The following is a 26013-nucleotide window of genomic DNA, read 5'->3' as shown; positions in this document are numbered from 1 at the left end:
GCTCCCACAGTCACGACACATGCTTATTAAGTGAACTGATTACTTTAAATTCGCTCTTAGTGTGAAAGTGAGTGTGTGTCTCTCTGTTTTAGCCCTTCAAAAGACTGGAAACCTGCTCAAGGTGTACCCCTGCCTTTCCATGACAGCTGAGATAGGCCACGCCTCCTGCCCTGAACGGGAAAAGTGGTTAAGAAAACGAATGGATGGATCAGATATATCCCACACATGGTATCTGGAGCCAGTTGTGATCCAGTAATCAATATATAATTATATGTTGAAGATGGAAAATCTGTTGCCATTTTCTTCGTAAGCAAACTTGGAATGAGGGGACGTTGTTTGCTAAAGCAATGTTCCAGCTGTGGACACTGATTTTTGGCTGCCGCAATATGTGAAACAAGCGATGTGCAGCTGCCTGAAAATTGTGAATCTCCTCTGTCCAATCAAATCAAAAGCATGTGCAATACTTCTCAGAGCTATTGAATAATTAAATAAAAAAATATTTTCAAGCAGAGCAGAGGTAATCAGAGTTCAAAGGGTAGGAATTTTTGGCAGCAAACACTAGAAAGTAATCAGGAAATGGATAGCGTATGCCAAGTTTTACACATATCTCTGAAGTGATTATTTTAATAAAAACAAATTAACTACACTTTTAATCTGGATCTAGATTTAGATCTAGATTAAATACACAAAAATGTTTTAATTTTACTTTAATATGTTGAATGTAACCTTGCTGGATGCAACACCTAACAAATACAATACCTACCCCCCAAAAAAGTAAACTGAGCAAAAACCAGAAGAAGTTAATTTAATGTATTTCTACCTTGCTGAAGTACAAGGATGATCCAGAAGAAACCACACCACAGCCCATGTCAGGCGTAACCACCTCTCCACCTATCACCTCTTGCCATGTGGCGAGCAGTGCATCCTGGGACTCAAAGTCAGAAAGTACGCTAGAGGAGAGTGGGGAGGAGGGCTGGCAGTCTGTTCCAGAGAATCCATCATCACACCTGTAAGAGAAGTGAGTGCTTGAACGTTTTTATTCATTCAAACTTTAATACAGATTTTAACAAAACACTAGTGGAATGGTGCTACTGAGAGGTATGAAAAATGTAGTCAGTTCATTGCACGTCTGACCTGCAATGGCCATGGTCACACCAGCCATGCCCATGACACATGTTAGGACACTGCTGGCCAATGTAGATGTCATCCAGGGCCCACTCATCCTGCTCTCCGTAGTAGCTCTGGATCCAGCGGAACCGTGTTGCACTGGACCTGAACACAGAAAGCATCCTGAATGTTCCATAGCTGTAAAATGTTTATACTGTTTATACCAAAGATAATGCATGTAAATGGAAGGGGAAAAAATGGCAATATGGTATTTGTGTACCTGGCTGATCGAGCAAAATGATTAGAAAGGTCACTGATTGTTAAAAAAATGCATAAAATGGTCTGAAAAAGCGTGTCAATCACAGTTTGCTTTTTGGCGCAGACAACTGTAGATTTAATGTATTTTGCAAGGTCAAGATTAACTTAAATGTGCACATTCCAGTGTATGTGTCTATGTGTGTGTTCTGCAGTAATGTCACAGAGAGGGCAATAACATTACACGTTCTCCATGTGGATGGTAAATTGTGGATGTGTGCGGTGTGTTGGCAAATGTTTCGGTGGGGGTTTACTATATGCTGTATGTACAGAAATGATGAGTGGTAGCAGAAGCTAGCGCAGATAGGCAGTTATATTGGGGATTATATAGCAGAGCGGTTCCTTCGTCTGATGTGTTAGTGACCCAAATCAACTGAGACCACCTCATGATCTTTCTGACCTGACCTCGACTGTTTTATTATCATTTGCTGCCATGACCCTTTGACCTGTCATCACACCCTGCAGGAGATTAGACCACCTTTATTTAGGAGCTGGGAAGCAGAATGAAATGGAGGTGGAGGTCACAGTGCTCGGTGTGGAAGGTTTATGTGATTACTTGAGCTGATATATGTGTGAGCTAAGGCTTTAACAATATATTTATTTCTCTTATTCGGCACTGGGTGACTGATTCACTATGGGGCTTGCTTGAATTCATATTAAACCGAGCGGTTCTTTATCAAATATGTCTTCCAAGCCTAATGCAATGAAATTGCAGTCTTTGTATAGTACATATTACACTAGTCAGACAACACCAGTTTATAGATTTAACACTGGTACTGTACGGTGTGAAGCAAATGACGGAGAACTCCCCCATATCATTCGATAACTTGTTTGGGATGATTTCATTTTTTACCAGACAAAAAGTAGTGAACCAGACTGAAAAAGTGTGCCAACACTGTCCACCTCACGTCAGGTAAAATTATCTGCTAGGAACTGGCTGTATTTAAGTGCACACCCCTCTTGACAACACAAGCTTTTGAGGCTTCGGCTACATCACTATAATTAGTAAACACAAAGAGCTTGATCACGCCTGTAGAATCGCTTCATGTCTGCACAGCTCTGCAATTAAGCTGGAGAAGGACAGCCATGCTAACTTTTGTTTTCTTGTTGACTGCATTCCAGATAAAAATGACTCATAAGCCAATTTTTGGTGGCTACAACAAACAATTGAGAAAACACATTTGTGTTAATGTTGAGGGCGTGAAGAAGTGTTCTGTTTGCAATGCTGTAAAATGAATTGTCGTATTAATTGCTATACATGGGTTTTAACAAATCCTCATGTGTTGCTTTCTTTTTCTGTCTTTATACAACATTATAGACGTGCACAGCTGCAGATGCATGTCCATGTCTACATGGAAAAGCATTAAGGGTAATAAGTATGGGCGCTTTGCAGTATTCTGATTTTCTGCTGTATGTTATGGTTCTGACTGCATTCATGGCACTGCATGCTTATGAAATGCAAAGAAAGCATGAAATTAACGTCAGAGACTTTTTTTCCCAAAGGGCAATTTGTAAAAATGTTCTTCTATGTCTCTACATGTGATCCTTACCATGTCTTCTGAGGCAGAGAAAGGGTTATGCGTCTCCAGTCTTTGAACTCTGATGGGTGGTAGACACTGGGTGCTGTAAACTCAGAGCAGCTTGGCATGCCAGGTAGACAGGCCTGTGCAAAAGAAATGAGCAGCTTCTTACTACACATTTTTACTCATACAGCCGACGGGGGGAGCACTGACTAACAGCAATTACTGAGAAGGAATTTTTCCATTGCGGACTGCGCTTCGTAGTAAAATTCTTCAAAAACAGCTGCAGATACAGTCCAAAGCTTCATCATTCACACAATATATAAATATAAAAGGCTAATGGAGGATTAGAGTATCTCTGACCTTGAACACAAGCAAAGGATTAACTGTACAGGACATTCACTGAGTTACATTGTGCACTTGCCAAACGACTGCATTTTCATGCACATGGGAGAATTAGAGAAAATTCACTGATAGAGGGCTCATTATGCTCTATTCAATTCCAAAAGCAATAAAAGTCTTGGCAGATACTTTGGTGCTTTATGAATATTTATGAGCCAGTTATGATCACTGAAAATCTTTGTTGAATCATGGGAAGATAATCTGCTTGCTGATTCAAGTATTGCCGTGTATTTGCTGATAGTGGGATGATTAAAAGTAATTGTGATAATTTCTCATCTGAGACAAAGTACCACATTTAAAGACATTATTTACATATTATTACCAGGACTGTAATGAGTAAATCAATATTCATGATCATGAATAAATGATGCTTCCGTGTCTTTCTCTGGGATGACTATCTCAAGTTTTAGTCACAAACAGATACTGCATGTGCACCGGCCTGTGATAGCAAAAGCCACTGTTAATACATGGGGAAATAAAGGTGACTGTGCTTCAGTCTCCTTACCTCTTTCACCAGGTGCCAGGTGAGACCATGATTGGTGGAGAACTCCAGTCGCACTTGAGTGTCAATGTGAGGGGAGGGCTCGCGGCCACACCCCATGACCAGTGAAAACTGGAGACTGTAGGAGGCTCCGATCTGCATTGATTGAGTTTCCACATAGCGGATACTGGAGCCAGGACTGGGCTCACCAGAGAAACTAGAGTATGACATGGAGAAAAGAAATAAGAGTTTTCAACCTTATACAAACCATATATATGCTCTAATGGTATAATACTGTTTGTAGAAATAAAGAGAATCTTGACAAAATTTAAAGAGTAAATTATTTTTATACCACCAGAGTTATAAATGACCATTGTGAAGCGTAATTAAGGTATTCAGTCATGTTTGAACCGAGTGGAAATTAATCTCTTCAAATACCAAGCAAAGACTAATGTATTAATGCAAAAGAGCATTATGCACCTGAGGGTCCAGTCATGCTGACAGTACGGCTGGACGTGGCCGAGATAGAAACCAAGACTCTGGGTGACGTCCAGCACGTTGCTGAAGTCAAGACTTATGGTGTTGAACAGCACAGAAGTCATGCTGATTTCATCCAGGGCCCACACGTCGTGGCCACGGCCCGAGTGGTACGGCTGCCACCAGCGGAACTGCACGCCGAATTTGCGAGCGCCGGATGGGAGTTCGACAGACACAATCCTGATGAAGGAAGGGAAACGGTTAATAGACGTGCGTGTTTGCAACGCGACTACCTATAGCTTGTTAAAAGCTGAGATAGCAGAAAGAAAAACTCAGGCATGGTTTAGAATTAATGATCTGAAGGATAATTAATAACTACTGTCACAGAATTGAATAATATATTACTGTTTGTCATGTTCACACTTCTGTACGTGTTCATTCATTAGCAAGAAAAAAAACCCTAAACTGAACATTGCTGATGTTAGTTCACATAAACAGTACGCAGGCACAAACGAGCAAGTGTAAAGTGATACATATTTGGATATAGTGTCCATAAAGCTAAGCTGCTCAGCTGATATTAATCATACAGGCTGACTGAACTGTGACTCAGGTCTGACTTGGATTTTGAGCCCACACAATCACATCTGCTGTTTGTACATTTGGACAAAATGCATGGGCAGGATTTCTATTTCTAACTTGTTTTTATAAATACAGATGTTATGCTGCTGCTATGTTTTCTTTCTCAACAATCATTAGTATATCATGATATCTTATGCAAGCATATACACCGATCAGGCATAACATTATGACCACTCACAGGTGAAGTGAAAAACACTGATTATCTCGTCATCATGGCGCATGCTAGTGGGTGGGATATATTAGGGAGCAAGTGAACGTTTTGTCCTCAAATTGCATGTGTTAGAAGCATCAGTTTGTTTCGTTTGGTTTGAAGAGCACAACAATGACTTTGATGTGTTGACTTGGCCTTCAAATTCCCGAGATCTAAATCCAATCAAGCATCTGTAATCGAACATATAATGTTATCCCTGATTGAAGTATGCTGTTACAGTACTTATATCTGGCATTACGTAGTTGCTGAATCACTGTCCTCTGTTGACCTCTCTAGTGGAGATGAAGAGCTGTGTGACTCTGTCCACTCTTCATTACACACAAAGATGCCACTAACTGTCTCAATGGGTCCCAGCAGCAAACCCAGCACAAAATTGACAGCACATACGTGTGTGTTAATGGAGTCACTGAAACTCTATTGGTTTACAATCATTCGCACAAAGAGACACACACTCATGAGAAAATAAAAGATTTAAATATAGGAAGTACCTTGGCTCATGGAAGCCCTGATATGCATAGTGCTGCAGCAAGGTCCAGGTGATGCCGTTGTCTGAGGAGTAATGCAGCAGGACGCCCTCCCCTGGCTGGTCTGGAGCAGGACATGAGCTCAGGATGCTCCGACTGCCCAGCCGAAGAGTGAACTGCAGATACCTGCAGGGAATCAAAGATGACAGCGAGAACAAGTAGGGTCAACTGGTTAAGGAGCACGGTGAACGGCACAGAACAAGTGTACAAAAAGGAAATGACAGAAAGAGAGAAGAGGGCACACTGAAAAATTAGAGAAAAAGAAAACCTAGGTCACAAAGAGTGTGTTCAAAGAGCAGAGAGAGTTGGTTAAAAAGGCAGATAAATAGACACTCGTAGAGTGAGGAGGTGGGAGCGAGGTGGATGATGGATGGGATGATTAAATGAATGAAGAGAAAACTTAATGAGACAGGTAAAAAAAAAAAAACACTCAGCAAGAGTGTGAATGAGAGTCACAGTTTATACCCATGTATTCATGTAAACTGTAAATAGTCCCAATACAGAGCGAGTTTCTGTCATCTTATGTTTATTTGTGTTTTGGCAGACATATCCTCATCTATACTAATGTAAAATTTATTATAATTTCCATCATCTGTCTTGAGCTGCCAGTCATCCCCCCGCTCTCTGTTGCTGGTTGAGCTGTGCTTTCATTAGCAGTGCAGTTTCCTCTTCCAGGCAGCTGTTCACTCAATCAGCCAGGAAACTGGCATTAAATATGGCCATCAGGTGGCACACTCAGAGCCGCAACAGGCATAATCAATCTAACACAGATGCCATATCTAAGTCCATCGTTCACTCTCTATCATTCTCTCTCATATTTTCATCTCCACTCTCATCTGCAGTCCTCCCCATGATCACAATCCATCTCGGAGCGCAGGAATACAGAGTATGAGGGAATGAGGGGTGGGCAGAGGAGGAGGGAGAATAGATGGCTGCCTGGAACATTTGCAGTATCAATCACAGGTACAGACACCTGCTGAAGACAAGCCACAGTTTTCCAAAGTAATCTGGCAAAACTTGTGCTCCCTGATTTCTCTGCTCATGTTTCTATATGCAGTGCATTTCCATTCTGCTCTGCTGTATATAAGTACTACAATTACCTGGCTTGGGAACTGTCTAGTGGAGCCGTGACCAAGTGTCTCCTGCTGTCCCTGTTGAAAACCAGAGCCTTTCCGCTGGCAAGCACACCGCAGCCAAAGCTGACCTCAGCCCCACGAAGTGAGGAGAAGGTATGGTAGGAGGAGAGGCGTGGGCTGGAGAAACCCTCAGAAAGAAAAGCTGGAAAAGTCTGGGAAGCAAGCTCACAAGCTGGACCGCTGAAACCGGGATCACATCTGGGAAAAGAAAGAAAAAGACAGGAGACGATACACAAGATATTTAAAAAAGAGTGAACGATAACAATGAGAACAAAAGACAGAAATAATGAAAATTCATTAATAAGTCATAAACATAACATGTACGATCTGATTAATTTTGAATGGTTATTGGTGCTGTAAGGCATTATGTGGATGAGCAGGCTCGTTCTGGATTTATTTGGTTTAATAAAAAGTGGATCCTTACTTGCAGCCGGTGCGGGAACAATGTCCTCTTCCAGAGCAAAAACGAAGGCAAGCTGGACCGAAATACACTGAAGAGAAACAAATTAATTGTAATTAATTGTCAAAGAATCTCAGATGGAAATCCATCTGAGATTTCTGTAAAGCTACAGATGACATGTTGTCCTCCCCCTGTCCCCCAAAGAGCCAAGTAACTTCCCAGAGGCGTAATCAAGGTGGCTGCCAAGTAATGGGACTTGTTTGCAGTAGCAGTTTGAGTAAACTTTTTATGTGTGTATTCAATTAAATATATAAATATCTGCTATACTAAATGAATAGGTACTCTAATCACATCATGTATAATGGTGTTAGCATAAACCACAAATGTGTGGTCACTAAGATATATCACATCTGAACAAGGACAATTAAAATAAAGGTTATTCATGACACTTGTGCAGACACCAAATATATTGCAGGGTATCCTGAGTAATTTTCATCAGCACTTCATATATCAGCACAGTTTGCACAGCAGCTCTGATTATGTTGATTTATATTGCTTATTGTTGAGTTACATTATTTGCATAATTAATATTTCCATCATGCCCTATTGGCACATGCGCACAATCTATATATACTTCAATGGAACATGTGATAAGAAAAATCTGGCCGTTATGTGCAGCTCATACCATTGTCTACAGCCCACATGTTGCCGGCTCCCGAGCCAGACTGCTTCCAGCGAAACCGGGTTGTCTCTGTCAGGGCGGCATTGGGCAGAGGAATAGAGATTCTTGTCCACCTGTGCAGACAAACAATAGTAGGATGAAAGAAATACAGGAACCCCCCCAAGGATGCACACATGGAGATATGCACACTGATTTATACCCGCTGTAGTTGTCGGAGGAGTATATGGTGCTGTGAGGTAGATGGGGTCCTGCACAGAGCTCTGGCAGACACTCAGTATGGAGCAGAGACCAGGAACGACCGTGGTTGGTGGAAAATTCCAGACTGACACTAAAATAAAAAGGATCAGAGGACATCTTAGTGACCTAAATTGCTTCTCTTAACTTAAATTAGGTAAAAACTAAGTAAGTGTGAGTGGTGTTAAGTCCACCATCCCTCACTCCACATTTAAATACATCTGAGGGCTGCAGTTTGATTTAAATAAACAGAACTTTTAGTTTGATGTATGCATCATGAAAATAACTGAGTGACCTGGTATGTGTGAGACTCCTTTGTTGCTGCAAAATTTCATGTATTTGACTGAAAATAATGGAGATGTTCACAGTCACAATACGCCTGGCCTAGTTTACAGTGAGTCACACCTGTTGGCAGGCTGGTAGGAGCCACAGCCCAGGTTGATGGAGAACTGAGCAACATGTGTGTGGGTGCCAGGCAGCACGGGGAGCAGCTGCATGAAGTCCACGGCCCACACGTGACGGTTGGCACCGCCATGTGACCGCTGCTCCAAGCAGAACTGGGTGACTGGTGTTTGCAGCTCAGTCGGCAAGGCCACAGATACCACCGCAGGAGTCTGCGAGAAGAAAGATAGCGGATATAGTGAAGAGAGCAGAGCACAGGGGAGGCTCAAATTAGGGCAGTGACTGTGACTGTTTCTACGTTTGATTCATCTGCTAATTATTTAGTCAGTCGATTAACTGCTTGGTCTAAAAAAAGTCACAAAAGGCCACTTCTAATGCGGCCTTTAGCAGTTTGGTACAAAAATAGTCACTTTTTGTACGACTCGCAGGCAGCAAATCCTGCAGATGTGAAGCTGAAACAAGTAAACAACATATTTACTTTAAAAATGATAATCGCTTATCAAAATGCCTCACAGCTGTTAATCTAATGCTATTCAATCGGACAGAGCGCTTCAGGCTAACAAAGTTTATGCATGCCCAGTTTTTGGTGTATCTCACCCTGTAAGAAGAGTACGGCAGGGTGTCGAGCACCACACGCTCCCTCCTTCCTTCAGACCGTCCAAACAGAATCACGTCGTGTTCATGGGATTCTCCCGGCTCACAGTCCACACCACCTACACACAAACATGCCCTATTATGCTTATAGACATGCCAAAACACTTGCACACCGTGGTTTATTAACTGCAACTACAGACTCTGGAGCTCTCTTCCTCTGAGCCTGAGTTCTGTGGACTCTGTGATCTCTTTTAAAAAGCAGCTACAAACTCCTCTTTTTAAACTTGCTTCTGGGTAACTTTTGTTTTGATGCTTAAGCTTCTGTTTTGATGTTCTTCTTGTGAAGCACTTTGCGGTATTTATCTTGAAAGGTGCTACATAAATAAAAACTGACTCAGTTTTACTTACAGCTAGACAGAGAGTATACAGATGGAGGATTTCCATACCCATGGTAAAGTAGAAGCGGAGGTTTCCGTAAGACGTGGTGTCGAGGTAGGGGGTGCACACTCGCCTCCGGCCCTCTCTGTCAAACACTAGCGCTGAGCCCGACTCAATCTCTCCACACTGGGTCCCATAGACGGCGCCCTCTATGTCCCAGCTGAGTGAAAAACAACAAGGAGTGAAGGGTTTGTGAGAAAAAGACTGATCTAAACACAAAAGGTTTACATCAAAAAGGCAGCTCTATTTCTCTCAAAGGGCTTAGATGTTTGATTTGGCACTGGATGCCGCTCCTGACACAACCCTCTGCTGACTCGCAGGGATTTGTGTCTCCTCCTCGTCTTGAACTGTGTTAACCATTATGCAGCAGAGTTATTAAGGAAAAATAAGCAGTGACTAAAATTTGTGAATAATTTTAAAAAGTCCTGCATCTCCCTCTGGAGTTTTGCTGAAATCAGGAAAGAGTTACAACTACTAAACAAACACACGGTGTCAGAAATATGGCTTAAGCCACTTGGTAGAGGCATGCAGGACGCACTGACACATGCATGCACAAACATATTTCTGCACAGTAGAGAGAGGACTCTCATTAGTTCTGACAGAAGCCGGCTGCTATCTCCTCTCCCCTTTCCCTCTGTCACTCCCTACTTTCTGTGTCTTTGTCACTGCCAGTGTTAAGTTAAATGACACTTAGCAGAGCCGAGTGTACCTTCAACGTAAAAAAATAAAATGAATAAAGAAAAAAAGAAAAAAATCTCCCTGCCTACTTCACACATGTTTCAGTGCCTGACGCCTGATGGGTGAGAGCTAGCATGCAGTGCAGCATGTTGGCATGCAGCAAGGAGGTGTGAAGGTGTGGGGCGGTTGTAGAAGCAAACTCCTGTTTGCGGTCCTTCTCATTAATGGAAAAACATGCTGACAGACACGGTGCATGGAGCTTGTTAATCACTCCCTGGCAGTAACGCCATCTATCATCTCTCTCCTTTCATCTCTCTTCCTCTTGCAGCGCTTCAGACAGTGCTCTCTGCTGTCCGGCGTGTGTGTGTGTGTTACTCTGAACAGATGGACTGCCATCTCTGTAGCAGTCAGAGGCACGGCGTTCACCTGTGTCGGCCCCCATGCTTGACTTGATCTTGTGCGACACGCTGCATGTTTAATCGCTTGACATATGACAAGTGACAGGTGTCAGTGCATTTATGTGTATACATAGACACAGTAATATCTATCTGGTAATATCCCGTCCCTCTGATCCAATCACATCGTGCATAAGATAGCCATTTATGATTCTGTTGACTCTCTTTCAGCCCTTCGTGGTTTGGCTCCGTTGTAGTTTAATCCTTTAATGACAGAGAAGACTCTGGTCTCGAAGCCAAGTTCAGTTTACTGCTTCAGCTTTATTGCGGTGGATGAAACTCCCTGTCAGTAAAGTCTCTCTCAGTATCTTTTAAAAAAGCTTTTAAAAATCTTTATTTATTCATTCATCTTAACTTGACATTTCCGTGATTGTGTTGCTGCATGTAAAGCACTTTGTTTCTCTACCTTTGAAAGAAACAACAGGAGAAAAAAAGATGCCAAATTAAGATAAATATAAATCAAATAACTCAGTAAAGGGGGAATGGACATTTTTAATCCTTTAATGACACAGAACAGTCTGGTCTGGAAGCCAAGTTCAGTTTACTGTTTCAGTTTTATTGGAGTGGATCAAACTCCTTCTTAAGGTAGGTATAAATCAAATGACTCGCTACTTTGACTTACTTTAATGGTGGGCTCTCAAAGTCTTCCTCCCAGTAGCTCCGTCCCTCCTCACGGTGCAGATCAATGTCCCTGGTGGTGGCAAAGCTATGTCCATTTTCCTCACCACCATGGAAATACATGGCATTGCCTTCTGACTGACAGGCATGCTGGACAATAAGAATACAGATGAGAAATAGGACGCTGTGCCACTTATACAACCACATGATTACATTTATTTATTGCTTTCATACTGGAGTTGTTGTAGTTTCTTGCTTAATATATCTAAGATAATCTTAATCTATCTGAGCATTTGACCACATTTCTAAGCAAATGACTGGGAAACAAAATCCTTGAGTGTGCATTGATTGACTGGTGTACCTTGACAGTAGCTCCAGGGAAGAAGAGCCAGTTGGCGGTGTCTGGAGGATCCAAGTTTTCCTCCATCAGGGGGGTCCTGTGGGCGGCGTTGACCAGAAGCACATTGTCCATCCCCCAGCAGGACTCATAGCCTTCAGGGCCTTGGGGGGCCTCCTGAGACCAGCGGAGACGAACTCCATTGGCTCTGGCGGAGTGTGGAAGTGGAAGCAGGTGGATGATGGTGCTGCTGTTGGTAGGAGCTCTGGAGGAAAATAAAATATAGAAAAACAAGTGACTTTCTAAATGTGGAAGTCGTGGTTTTGAAATGATGTTCAATATTTACACAGTAAATAACAATCATCAATCGTTTCAAAGTAGCTGAAATAACCAAATAAGGAGAGACACAGCAGCTTTAAAAAGCAGCTTTCAGAATGAGTTGAAGTGTTTACGTGAAAGCAAAACATCCACTTAGTGCTGCTAAATACTGTATTAAGAAGTCTATTATTACATTATGCTTATGTTTGAAAGCTGACAAAACAGAGAGAGGCGGGGAGAGAGAGGGATTAAAAAACAGGTGGATCATCGAGGCAAACAGGAGAGGGATGACAAATTAAGAGGGGGAGGTGTGAACAAGGGAAAAAAAAAGAGGGCGGGTGTTTGTAACAGATGGAAGGACTGTGGGATGGGATGAGGAACAAGGAAGAAAAGGAGGAAAAATACCTGATCTTCTCCAGTGTGATCCAGTCATCTGAGGTGTTGGTGTTGCCACTGAGGCTGTACGACACAGTGATGCTGGGGTCTGAGTAACTGAAGCGGCAGGAGCCTGAGCCTGAGGAACGAAACATCAGCAGAGGACACACGTATATGATCGTCAACACTCGTGTTGAGGGTGAAGCTCCAAAATGTGCCGTTTAGCTATTATTTTTCATCAGCTGAGCTGTTTCCAGCCAGCCAATGAGCTTTTGCATGTGAGGCTGCACAATGCGCAATGGCTGTCTTTCCAGTGATTGCTCCCACATCGCCTCCATTAATGGAAAATAATGTCTAAATGATGTCATGGTGAAACTAACTGATCAGCAGCTTAACAGGGCTCAGTGACATCAGGAAGCTGAATGACGGGGCTGGGCAGAAATGACTGGAGAAGTCACAGAATGACGACAGTACTAACTCCAGCCATAAACTGTTCATCTGTGTGTGCGTGCGTGTATGTGTGTGTCATTATTGCTGCGCATTTCTATTTGCAGAGTCAGAGAGGGATTGGACCGCTTTAAAATATGGTGTCGTGTGGGTGCTGCGGGATTAGGGAGGGTCAAAGGCTACTAATGGAGGGAGACAGGTAACCCCCACAGCATCCCTACCTTTCCTCTCCTCTCCCCCTCCTCCCACTTTACCGACGGTGTGTATTGTCCATGCCTCCAAAATGTTGCGCCGTGCTGTTACATCCCCGCTGAATACAGCCATGCATTAACCCGCTGCCACTTCACAGTACTGCTCTACTGAACTGTTCAATACGCAACACAAATTCATACTGAGGACCTTCAAGCAAGAGTGCAGCCAGACAGAATGCTCTACATTATGTACTCTTATTTCCTCCTAGTCACGTTCCCATGAGAACTGGCGGATGCATGTAATGGACATGAAAAATACAGCACCTCTAAAAACTCTGCCATGGCCTTCTGGGTGTCTTTCCAGAATATTGTAAATCATTCATTATTGTGACGGGGGAGAGGGGAGGGGGTCGAATACAGTTTGTACAGGCTGGCTTCCTGACATCTAACAGTGGAAAAGATGCTTGTTTCCTGAGGATGCCATTGGGATCCTTGCACTGACTGGTTAACACAGGGCTACCAAGGTTAAAATAAATATCCCACACATAAGCTGTCTGAATCTAGTTATTGTCTACAATGTGGAGATTTAATACTCACCCTGGGCAAACTGCAGGACTGAGGCAGTGCTGGTGTTCAGAGGTGCAGTAGTCTGGGGAGGATACACAAGGCAGTTTAGGATATTGCGGATAAATAGTTACATTAAGTTATGCTTTGTAAATATATTATAGAATTCTTTAATCTTTTGTGCTGGATTAGCAGTTTAAGAGTAATCACGCTGGTGTCATTTGAGACCTTAAACCACTTTATCTTTTAAACGTCTGTTTGAGTGCGCATGAATGTATGCTGCCATTATTGATGTTGTTTTATTTGTCACTGTGTGTAAATGTTTCTGTGTTTCTGGTTGCGCACGCTTGTTGCGCTTGACAGAAGAGCTGCCAGGCAGCGGCATCAAACATTTGGAAGAGTGACAAACAAAGCAAATGCTTATCAGAGAAGTAAATAGCATCACGAGCCACTAAATACTTCTATGCTGAAGCCTGGCTTTAATCTCCTACAACTGAATAAACAGTCTGAAATCGAGTTTATAAAGATAGGAAGAGAGCATGGAAACGATTGTTGTGTCCCAACGCATCTGCTGTTTTCTGCTGTACAATAGTGTGTTCAGAGTATAACAGTTGCTGTGCTGCAGTTTGCAAGAGAAGTTTTAGCAAAAGGATAAATGCCAAACAGGTGCTTCAGCATCCTGAACAGGTTGCTGGTAGATAACTAGAAGCAAGCAGTCGTAGTAAGCAGCATTTGAAAGGGATTTAAAGAGGGTGTTTGTGGCGTGTTGACATCAAAAATTTAATTTGAACAAAGAAATCATGAAATACACCAAAACTACTTTGTACTTCTGTTCCTGCACATCTTAAGGATGCTTCAAGAGGCATGTACGAGCCTGTTTTATTTGGAAGTGTTCACTTTTAGTTGTTTTTGTCTGAGGTAAAAACTGAGAAAACATATTTGAATTGATTTCATCTAACCATCAGTTAACATATGCTTAACAAATGTTAACAAATGCTGTTGCTCTTACTTACACGTTAAACAAACTGCAAAATCTGGTACTTGCTTACTCCTGAATTAATCCCCACAGAAATTAAGTCCCATAGAGAAAAACCAGGTCAGGTAAATTTCCCTTCCTTCACCGCAATCAAGCATCTCCTACGTTAGCAGTGTGTGCACAGTGTTCGTGGAATATACAAATTTAAACATGAGACTAAACTGTGGTTAGAGCAAGCATGGTGTAATTTACTGTCAGTGTAGTTGTGGCGACTGTGTGGTTGCTTTGGATGTGTGATCAATTGGCCGTAAAATGTACAGCGGCTGCAGTGTGGTCAAACATGGCAGTTACCAGCTCACGCTCTCCGAAGGGCTCGCAGAAAGTGACCGCTCTGCCATGCATCAGTACGCCACATTGCTCTCCAACCTCACAGTTGCTACACTCAGACCTAGAGGAGAGAAGAGAAGAGAAGCCGAGCTGTTAGACAAACTGCAGTGCAGAAGTAGTGACAGTGACTGCACCCCAACATTACAAGAGGAGTCATAACCTTTTAACCTACCAGATGCTGGGGTCTAGCTCTCCTTGTAGGTTAGAGTCAAAGTCGTCACGCAGCACAGCATGTTTTCCATGAAGCTCCACTACACACATGAAGCACATGCTCACTGTTAGACACCGTCTGTACGATACTTTTCATTATCAATTTTATTTTAAAAAAACAATAGCAAGAAGTGGAATGCAGACTGACCAAGACTCGGTCTCAGTGGGGACTCGGTTGGAGCTGAAACAGACAGAGAAGAGCAGAGTGAGTGTTGCTAAGCTATACCTGTCTGTTATCATGTTGCATCTGGATCTAGCAGAAGCTTACTGATCGTGAAGCGCTAAAGAATTAGTGTATTAATGAGTTTTTATCATGGACAAAACTAAACACGCAGACCACACGTGTGTATTTGTCAGAAGAAGCTAGGAAAATGGACCAATCTTGAGCGATCATCTCTGAGTGAAACAAACTTTCGCTGTGTCCTGGTCAGCCATGGCTGCAGTCTCTTGCCTACTGATGTTAATTCCTTTCAGTAATGAAAGGCTGGGCTGTTATGATTAATGGTTCAATGGCAATTAACCGCCTTCCTCCCCAGAGGCGCCCTGTGTGCTGTAATCTGTGGCCGCTGCCTAGACTCAACACTCAACCATCAATCTCTCCTGGGGTATATACGCAGCTCTGAGAAGAGGCGGGAGGTGAATGGAGGGAAGTCATGACTGTTAGGATTTAATGAATCAACTATGGGTCTTAAAAAAAATAGTCGCAAAGCCTTGATGTGACCTTTGTGCTGAAACAGATGGAGGCAAAAAACGTAGAGACACAGTGAGATTTAAAACTTTAGAAATCAAACTGAGGAAAGGTTTGATAGATTAGCTTAATGGAAGCTTTGTTTCACTAACTGGTGCTCATGCTTTAATAAAAAACAGGAAAGAAGTGACAAATAAAGTTGTGCATAAACTCAGACCTGCATTAAAAAGGATACTGGTGCAAACTGCAATCGTTTGCACACCTTTATTTTATCAGGTTAAGGAAATCTCCAAAGTTGATCAAAGCTATCATGCAACTTAGCGAGATTCATTTCTACTTTTAAATTGCAAATAGGCTTTGATCTCACCAATTCCGCTGCACTATTTTACTCTGCTCTGGGATGGTGGGGGGTTTTAAGACAACCTTACTCCTGACTGATGAAACATAACCAGCTGTATTCTCATCCAGGATGAGCCTGCCCACCTGATAAGGTGGTCTAAGATAGCACAGCGTGGATTTGTTCCAAAGTTTAACTTTGAGTTACTTAAGACTCTCTTTCAAGCATTCGAGAAAGCCCACCTAAAAGCCCCTTATAAACAACGGAACCTGAATCGAGAGATGAGGGATTATACAAAAAAGTGTTCTTACAATTGTAATGGCTCTGGAAACGTCTTTACTTTAAGCTCAGCTTTCACTTTCTTTAGCTGCCCTCATTTCTCACCACTGGATCCAAATGCCGGGCTTTTAGAAGTGGATTTGCGATTCATACAGTGGTGGCAAAGTTTCATGCTGACTGTAGAAGTTTAAGTGGCCTGTGTGACAGAGCTAGCTGGTTCAGTGACTGTGACCACTGCTGCTGCTCTAGTGGCCCCTGATGCTTAGCTAAGGCCAGAGCTCCAGCTTAGTGATGCAGCCCATTAAAAGCAGATCAAAGGGTTATGTTTCCCCCCTTTCTCCATCTTATTTTGTTCTTTTCTAATCCTCCGGTCTCTGCTGATGCAGAACATGTTTAGAGAAGCCATCAGTTCAAGCATGTGTGACTCTTTCATGCTTCTTGTATCTACTTTACATTCCTATTAACCTCTAATAAAAATGATTCATACGATTGTGTGCTCAGTTTACACGGCCATGTGCTGATCTTACGTATTCAACCTGAAAAGAGCACGTACTTAAACTCATTTCCTCGTAATCCATCCTCTCAAACAGGCATACAGTCACAAACGCTTGGTTGGTGGATAATTCTGCTCTGTATAGTCTTCTCCTCTCTTGCGTGCTTAAACAAACCCTTCTAAATCTCCTCCAGTCTATCTAGTGAGGCCATTTGGCTGGAGAAAGGCCCAGAAGATTTTTTTTTTTGGGTGGATAATCCCTTGAAGCTTCCAAAAAGGCCTCATTTACAGTTTTCTTTCTCCCTGCTTCATCACACTCTCCTGCTGTCTCTCTCACTTCTCTTCTATCACAATCTCTCTTTCCTTCTCACCCCCCTCCATCCGCACCCGTCCTGTCTCTCCCTGCCTAACCCTTTGCGCATCGAGAGCAGACAGTGGTGCTCATTTCACTTGGATTAATCCCCTCTCACTTTCTTAAAGACTTCAATTACTGCCTCCTCTATTAGCAGCTCATCTCTGCTAATGCCTGTATCTCCCTGGCCAGGGCTTAAACACACAAGCATGCAGAGACACACACACACATACACAGATGACTTTGCCTTCCACAGCTGACCCAACCCTCTCTGATATTCTCTGTAATACACATGTACACTTGTGCACACAAATAAACAGAAGAAACAAATAAGAGTGCCATTTCAGTAAAATGCACCAGTGCTCAAAGCACATGGGTGCTGATGAGCAGGGTTGGGGTGCTACAATGGGGGACTAAATGAGCATAAGCTTTGGCAGACTCAGACATCTTGGCACAAAGATTGCGGGGCACAAGTCACGTTAAATCTTCTCCCCCTCCGTCTCCTCGCCTTCCAGCTCTAATCTCCTCTTGCTCCTCTTTTCTCCCCACCCTGTAAACTGCATCCACTCTTCCAAACTCCCTTGTTCTCATCTTATTTGCGCTTTTCCCCCCTTCGTCTGACTCACATCCTTGATGACGCGAAGTGCATTTGAAGTCATGTCGCTCTCGTCTAACCGGTGGTTGCAATTACTAACGCACCAGGTTGCAGGAAGCTGTTGTTTTTGATCTGTGGTGACTAAAAAGAGGCGCTTCTCCAAGGTTAGATAGCAGCCACTCCAGTCCATTCAGCAAAAACAGGGCGGCCGAGTGAGCTCTAATTGGAGTTATTACAATAATCACAGGTCTACGGTCTGAACCACCAAAGAAGTAAGACTCACACCTCGGTGCCCACGTTATCTTTGTTTTTCTTCGCTACACATGCTTCTTCACCAAAATGGAAAAAAATCATAAAACAAGAGAGGCTTATTTGACTTCTTGTTCCTGTCAGTGTGTTAGAAGCATTATTCTTTAACATGTTATCCCCCCTCAGTTGGTAATGTTTAGCAATGAAAGTAATTCCAGCAAAAACTACACAACAAAAATTGGAAAAAAGATTTTTTTTTTTTTTTTTTAAATTCAGAAGAACAGATAAGAGCAGAAAATATGGGAAAACATGGCTACAGGAGGGAGTCAGCAGGCCAAGCGAGGGAGACAAACCAACAACCAAGGTCTCACATTTTTTGTGCTACTGAGCAATATGGAATGGCAAGCAAGATGGCACTCAGCCAGGAAAGCAGGCTGGCTGGCAGACTGGGTGGGTGGCGAGGAGGTGGGAGAGGCTAGGCCACCCGTCCCTTCCCTGTTGCGTTGTGATCAGGCACCCCTTAGGGAGCAGTGGCCTCTTTGAGTTATATGTCCCTTTAATAATCCATCTGGGGTGCAGTGCACTTGGCCAGGCCCATAAAGATCTGATTTATTCTCTTGCTGGAAATGAGACGACTTGGGGATGCTGTGCAGAAAGCAGGGACTGCTGGCCCTGCTGTCAGGTGATAGAACTAATGGACGGCCTACAGCGCTATTCAACATCCTCAATGACTCCACCCTTTAGCAGAGAGCACCCTTTCGTAGCCCTCCCCTACCTTTCTTCATCCCCCACCTTGGCCGCTAATAAGTCTTTCTATGGTCACTCATTAGATGCCTCCCTCCCCAATTTGTTCTTATACTTTCAGTTATTTGAAGCTGTAGGAGTAATTTGAATTTTGCCACATCATTCTTTAAAGCATCTCTAAGAGCCTGTGCTGATTGGTGTCACAAACTACTCCGCCTTGCTGAGCATTTCATTTGGTTGCAGCAGAATTTGTCAGGCTCCCATTACGTCTCGACTTCAGAATCCACATATAAAAACAAAATATGGGGATTTCCCCCCCCCCGTGCAGGTTGTTGGGGTAAAGTAATGGGGTGTAGATCAAAGCAAACTGGAAGGGATGTTAGAGGAATGAATTGGAGGCAGATTGAAGGGATGGGGTAGAGAAGTGTGCTGGCACAGCAGAAAGGAGCTGTAAGCACAGGGGGGAGCAGTGTGTTGGGGACCAGGCATCCCCCAACTCTGCTAGACAGATTATTTTACACACATGTACACAAACACACACACACACCCACACAAATCCAGTCCTTGCTTATGTCTTAGCAGGCTATTTTGGGGGGCTTTCTGTTACTGAGAAGCAAAGTGTTGCATATCAGGCGTTCCACCTCGGGTTTAAGGCTTATATCGCCCGTCTCCGTTCTTTATCCTTAAATCGTATATTTACATTAGAATTTATTTGAATTATCTGTGTTGGCCATCTAATTCAAACTCTGACCTTCTTTTCTAGCTCTTTAGCTAATCTGTCCATTTGTTCTTAAAGTCTTCGCCCCAGCTGATCGGCTCTGATTGCCTGCCCTCCGCTTCGCTCCGTCTATGCTTACGTTCTCTTTTTCAACTTCCCTCCCCCTCCTCCGTGGATCATAACCCTGTTTTAGATAGCTTTCATTTCTTCAGCTCTTCAAAGCTGGAGTCTTAAGCATATGAACTTCTAAAGTGGCTTGAGCTGGCCCCATATCTTTTATTTCACTTTGAATGCTAATGTGGAGATTTGCAGTAACTTTGCTCACAAACGCACACACACCCCTGCACTTTCTTTGCCACTGAAAACAGAGAAATAACCTCTGGTTCTGGCAGAAAGGAAAAATCTAGAGGCGGTTGTCTTACCTGCTGGTAACTCGGATTTTGTTGGGGAAAATGAGACAGTAACCATGATTTATGTCCACGTCTCCTCAGCGTTTTTTTGACTTGGTTTTGGCATGATAATACTTTGTATGTTAAACAGCGTTGGTTCTATAACCACAGGGTTTATGTGAGGTCAAAGTAGTTCTCAAGTTTCATTTTAATGTCTGAACCTTGCAGTTGTGTGTGTGTGTGTTTAATGGTACACAGCTCTTTTGAAGTGGCAGGTTTTGGTCTGTAAAGGGGAACAGAATCTGACTGGCTGTGAGTTAGGTCAGTGGTGAAGAGAAAAATGATGCTCGTCGGCGTTAGTACGACCCAAAGGAGACGAAAGCGGGGGTGGTTGTGGCTCAGGAAGTGTCCCGCGGCTCAGAAAATGTCCTTGGGCAAGACACTGAACACCAAAATGACACCGGTGTTTGAGTGTATGTGTAATGGAGCGAGCCGTATGGACAAAAAATAAAAAATGATGAATGTGTTTATGTGGGTGTAAAAGCACTTTGAGAGAAAATCACTAATCACGACATAAATGCAGTTTATATTGCTGCATTTATAGCTGTATAAAATCAGCTTCAATCATTTCATGTAAAGAAAATAATCAGAAGCTCACTTATTCCCTCATTTCTCTCCTTGTCTCCTTTTGACTTTTGTTGCCCGTGCCAGATTCATTTCTCATTTATAATTCAGATTTTCGGGATTAGTGCAGCATCACAATGAGTGATGCCCCATTAGCTGTCAATTAGCCTGCAACAAGGTCGGACAACCATTCCACTCTTTATTTTTGGTGATGACATTTAATTACCTCTCCTTCTCTGCCCAACACTTAAATCTGGAATATATGACCTTCAAGCATTTCATCAATATCGTCTCGTCATCTCCAACATCTTTGTCCTTTTATCTTCCTTCACCAAACGTCTTAGCTACACCTTCAATTTATAGCCCTACAATTCCTCGACTACCTCTCCCCTGTACTTCTCATCGCTTTCGCCATCCTCTATCTGATCTCGGTTCCCTCTCTCCCTGTCGTACCTGTATACGTTCCCTGAAGATTGCATTTAGTGCGTTACCTGACTGCTGGTTTTTCTGTCCATTTCCATTTACAGCTTGTGTCCTCCAAGGCCTTGTAACGTCTAAATCTCTGCTTTTCAGCTTGTCTGCTGTGAGTAGCTGTGTGTTAGTGTGATACCGCGGGGCCTTGGCACTAAACAAGTAAATGACTGTTGTTGGCTGTAGATATTTCATGTGCACAGGGAAAAGACTGGGGCAGTGTGTCACTGGGAGTGAAAGGATGAGCTCTCGGGCAAGGAGACAAAGGAGAGGAGCCTTGTCGCTCTTTCTCTCTGTCGCTCTTCCAGGCCTGACTGGGCTGACTGGGCTCTGTGCCTCATCTCTTCCAAGTGGCACGAAGGCATGAATTTGAACACTCTCTGCTTGGCATGTGCTGCATCCCTACTGGGATGTGCACTTGTAATAAAGAGCCCTCGGAGACCAAGTACAACGATTACTTTTAATCTAATAAAGACCAAGTTCTCCTGTAAGTATTCAGCATGCAGCTCAAATTCTTACTCCGAAACAGTTAGCAAAAATACCCTCGACTGCAGTTACTGTACATCTCTACTTTCAGCATTAAAGTCCAATTTTGATCCAAAAGGAGGAGTTCTTGAGTGAGGAGGAGGGAGGCTTCTTTCCTGTAAACAAGCAATTATACACACTCAGCGTGCAGAGTGGGACTGCACTGTCTGTCAATAGCTACTTAAGGCTGTCACAGAAAGTGGATGTAAGATGTGTTGGCCATAAAGCATAAATCTCCTACATAGAGAGAGAGAGGGGGGGGGGGGGGGGGGAGGGGGGGGGTTGCAGAGTTTAGCATAAGCTGAAATTAAGCTGGCAACATAGGACACCCGAATATCTCTGACTCTGGCTGCATCATTAGGCAGAAAGAAAGCCAGGAAGTGCTGCAATGGCACAGTCATGAAGAAGCAGCGCATCAACTGCTTTGCCATATTTTGATAATATATGCATACAATTTGACAGACAGTAGTAGGAAGTGAGACAGAGGAACATTATGCATATAAGTTGGTGCACATGTAACATATAGTACTATGGACAGATAGAAAATATATCTGTAAGAGCCCACGTATTCATTATGCATGTGTTTGCAAAGAGAGGTATGCATGCAACATCCCTGATACTCACCTCCTTGCTCACAGAGCTGCTGGGCCAGCGTGTCTTTGAAAAGGATCTGTCCTCGATATGTTGCCGTGGCGCTGAGAAAAAGCAAAAGGAAAGACGGGAGAAACAGAGGAGAGAAAATCATTATTTAAAAATAAAACAAAAAAAAGATGAAAAGTTTACTTATTTCCTCTAATATTCAATTCAATATTCATTATGGTGTGATTTTGAAGGTAAAGAAATCAGATAGATGCATTTATATATTTATACTGACAGAAATGATAAACAAGTGAAAAGGCATTGCTGAGCAAACAGACAAACAGTACCAAACAGTACCATTACAGTAAAAATAGAGCATGGGTTATACAATATCCAATATCATCATTCCTCGCACTGACACACTGCATTCCTTGCATGTCCGTGTAAATCTAGCTGTATGCAGCGTGTCATTCATAGAGAATGGAATACGAATTTCCTTCAGGTGGCCATAAAATGCCTTATTCATATGAAAATGGAGAATCTTTAAAAACCTAAGAGGGTGAAATTGTTCAGAGTGCACTGAGATATTTTACACAGATACTGAGACATGCTCTACTGTCCTGTAGAATGAGATCCACTGTAATCTGTGACAGCAGAATGACACTGCGAGCACGCTGAACAAGCTGTACAGAAACCTTGTTCATTCAAAAAATAATAACCACGAAAAAAATACTACTGCTGCTGCTGTAGTAGTACTAATCGTAGTAAAAACAGTAAAAGAAAAACGTTTGGTATGTTGTTTATTTAAAAGCTTAGGAGAAGACAGATATAATAAAACGTGAAAAAAATACAAGCTCATAAATCAGGAGGGAGAATGAGGCGCAAAGATCACTGGGTCTGAAAAAAAGCTGCAATTTTCAGAGAGACCTTGAAATGAGTTGTGGGGAAAATATATAAGTTTTAGAGCCCTTTGAAGCTCAGTCCAGTTAGGAAACTTCTGCACAACAACACTACACTTTTAGATGGCCAGTAAAAGCCGTAACTCCCCACTTCTACAATATAACCTACATTTTCCCCACATAATACACGGATGAAAAACAACTGCGGTGTGACTGAGGTCGAAAACATAAAAAGGGAGAAATATCGCAGCTCTAATGTGAGTCTGCTCGTGCTGTTACTGCTTGTCCATCAAGGAGAGGAGAAAAGTTGCCTCACTGGGCGCACAGATAAACTTTCAAAAGTGACCTAATCAGGCTTCGGCATTAATTATTAACAACATATGTGGCTTGTAAACTTGAGCGACCTCCCACACACTCAAACACAACTATGTACACCACCCGCATACACCGATCGAGTCTCTTGAAGGGGTACTTGTAAGCGTCCTCCTTCACAACGTACAGTACAGATGTTACAGTGCACTACAGCAGTTTTTGTATGCTGCGCCACACCCAGTCAACATACTGTATAGGAGGAGAGGAGGGTGTAGACAATATGGTGCTTGCCTGAGTCACCCGTGAGGCTCACAGACTCGCTTCCTTCTCCTTATTCATCACTCCTCTTTCCTTCCCTACAGTCCAACGTGGATTTTGTCTCTCACCTCACCAAACTTGCCTTTTATGGGTGCCGAGGCATTTACGCGTTTGTCTCAGCTCATGAATAATGAATAGACCCCCTTATTAATTAATAAAGACCTCTTGTGCTTGCGCAGAGTGGGGAGAAAACACACTTAATTACAGTCATATTTCAGAATTCGGTGAAAACTAATTTGAGGCTGGTATTTATGAATAAAAGATGGCGCGTAACGAACAGCGGGTGGGGATGTAGGAACAAGGCCCTTAAATATTTACTAAACACACTCTCTGCTCAAGTACACTAAACAGATTCTGTTAGGTGCCAGAGGATGTGTGTGTGTGGAGGGCGGGGGTAACGTAATATAAAATCAAAAATGCTTTCTTAGTCTCCAAAAAACACAAAACAAAAAATAAAACAATTAATGTGGCAGATTTTCAACAGAAATGAGAGATATTCCCTTTAAAAAGTATGTGAGAGGTTGGTGTGACTTAATAAGATGTATGTCATTAAAGCAGCAGCCAGGAGAGGGCATTTAGTCTGAGCCGACAAGTGTGTGATCAGCACAGCACGACGCCGTCTCTGTCCTGCCGTCACACTCCAGTGGTTCCTCGGTGTGTCTCTCATTACTGTCTCCACTCTGGTAGCCACACACACACGCAGGCAGTGAACAGTACCGATACATGCAAAACAATTACTGCACATCTAAATGTTAATTTGAGTTTCTTTGAGGGGTGGGGCAATTAAGGGCCTTAATGTGTTGGTGTTTTTTTTTCCACTCTCTTCCCTTCTCTGATTCAACCGAGGGATCATTCATCTTCTGAGAATAAGTGTCATCCTCACTCCTCTCATTAGTCTGAAGGAGAAAATCTGAGACGGGAAAGAGAGGAGGGGATTGAGGAAGATGAAGAAAAAGCTGGGATCTAAGAGAGAAAGAAAGATGGAAAAATGGACGGGGAAGGGGAGGGGGTTGGGGAAAGGTTAGGTTCGAGGAAACTGAGACAGGAGAGGGGGGGTTAGATGGCCTTGTCTTTCAAAGTCCACAATCTGCTGTCAAATAGCGAAGCATTGGAGTAAAGGCGGGAACGGGCACACACAATTGAAGCCATATACGAGTTTTAACATGTACGCAGATGGACAGCCTGTCACTCAAGAAGCTCCCAAAAGGGCTCGGAGTGGGTAATTACCAAGCATGTCTTCCATGTTAGATTGCATGTTGCTGTCGGCCATAAGTATCCCCCAGGAGCCAACTTGACAGCTCTCTACTAAACCACTCTCACATGCACGCATACACATATATTTATATGAACGCAGTGCGAATGCAGCTGATTTACCCAAGAACACGAACCCATATACATATTAAATATAGCTACAAGATACGACTTTAGTCAACACTCTCATCCTCTCTTCCTCAAATCCCAATTAAAAGCTCATTTTTTCTCCCGGCTCACTATTCCTGTTGGTAATCATGATTAATACGAGGACTTTCAGTGGGGTAGAGTTCTAGTCGCTAGCACTGATTTGGTGCATTTGGACCTAGCCCTTAAAATAATACACGCTAATTGGTTGATTTATCTTCCATGTTGAGGACCAGCTGTGGTTATGACACCGCAATCAGGGACAATAGAAAAAGATAAAGAAGTAATGAGACGGGCAAAATCCACATTCTGGTGTCTTCCAGAACATTTGGCAATCAGGAGCTCTGATAAAAAATAACATGTAGTCTTGATTCGTTACTGTGAAGGTGCAGTTGGCTTTGTGGAATCACATTACTCCCTATGCCTCTGACTGCCCCTAAATTAATTAATTGAAAAAGGCTTTCGGAGAACATGCAAATTTAATGAAGCTCCACAGAAGAGGGATTTGGGAGTTGTTTGGCAAATTACCTGCTTGTTAGCACAGGGTCATTGAGAGTTATGGCTCAGAATACAGCCAGAAGAAGAGCGGTTATTGCTCGGCATACAGCTTGAGGAGAAGAGCAATTGACCTTGACTACTGTTAGCGAGTAATAATTAGGGAGATTAGGAAAACCACAGTGTTTAGGAGTAAATATGCGAGGAAGGCAAGGAAAAAAAAAATCAGCTTGTAAAAACTGCAGATTTTTAAGTGCAGATAAAGGCATGTGCTGCTAAAAAATGACTTCTTCTAAACTTGAGAAAAAGCAGCAGTAAAATGTCCCCTTTTCTTCAGGACAAAAGGAGGAGACGGGGAAGAATGAGCTGTATTTACCCAGCGTCAACAACGAGGGAGATGAATTCCTGACCGACCGTGTCTGTTATATCT

At 42.9% G+C, this 26013-nt stretch overlaps 1 protein-coding gene across 4 annotated transcripts in view; it reads right to left on the bottom strand.

The window, feature by feature from the left end:
* The window catches only part of reln (reelin), a 97390-nt gene that overhangs the window by 22350 nt on the left and 49027 nt on the right, over positions 1-26013 (bottom strand). For all 4 annotated transcript variants that reach the window (XM_040026012.1, XM_040026015.1, XM_040026013.1 and 1 more), the window contains exons 4-24: positions 22207-22277; positions 15267-15299; positions 15081-15159; positions 14873-14969; positions 13579-13630; positions 12374-12482; positions 11675-11915; positions 11318-11463; positions 9571-9722; positions 9128-9243; positions 8534-8742; positions 8094-8222; positions 7898-8007; positions 7237-7303; positions 6777-7010; positions 5641-5802; positions 4306-4542; positions 3850-4042; positions 2973-3085; positions 1135-1272; positions 821-1007 (exon numbers count right to left, since the gene is read on the bottom strand). In XM_040026012.1, the coding sequence (XP_039881946.1) occupies positions 821-1007; positions 1135-1272; positions 2973-3085; positions 3850-4042; positions 4306-4542; positions 5641-5802; positions 6777-7010; positions 7237-7303; positions 7898-8007; positions 8094-8222; positions 8534-8742; positions 9128-9243; positions 9571-9722; positions 11318-11463; positions 11675-11915; positions 12374-12482; positions 13579-13630; positions 14873-14969; positions 15081-15159; positions 15267-15299; positions 22207-22277 (2875 nt within the window). The remainder of the gene's footprint in view (positions 1-820; positions 1008-1134; positions 1273-2972; positions 3086-3849; positions 4043-4305; positions 4543-5640; positions 5803-6776; positions 7011-7236; positions 7304-7897; positions 8008-8093; positions 8223-8533; positions 8743-9127; positions 9244-9570; positions 9723-11317; positions 11464-11674; positions 11916-12373; positions 12483-13578; positions 13631-14872; positions 14970-15080; positions 15160-15266; positions 15300-22206; positions 22278-26013) is intronic.

Source organism: Simochromis diagramma, unplaced genomic scaffold, assembly GCF_900408965.1.
Source record: "Simochromis diagramma unplaced genomic scaffold, fSimDia1.1 OVJJ01000293.1, whole genome shotgun sequence".
Classification (NCBI taxonomy): Eukaryota; Metazoa; Chordata; class Actinopteri; order Cichliformes; family Cichlidae; genus Simochromis; species Simochromis diagramma.
The sequence above is the reverse complement of the archived record's forward strand: the minus strand, read 5'-3'. Positions and strand labels throughout refer to the sequence as shown.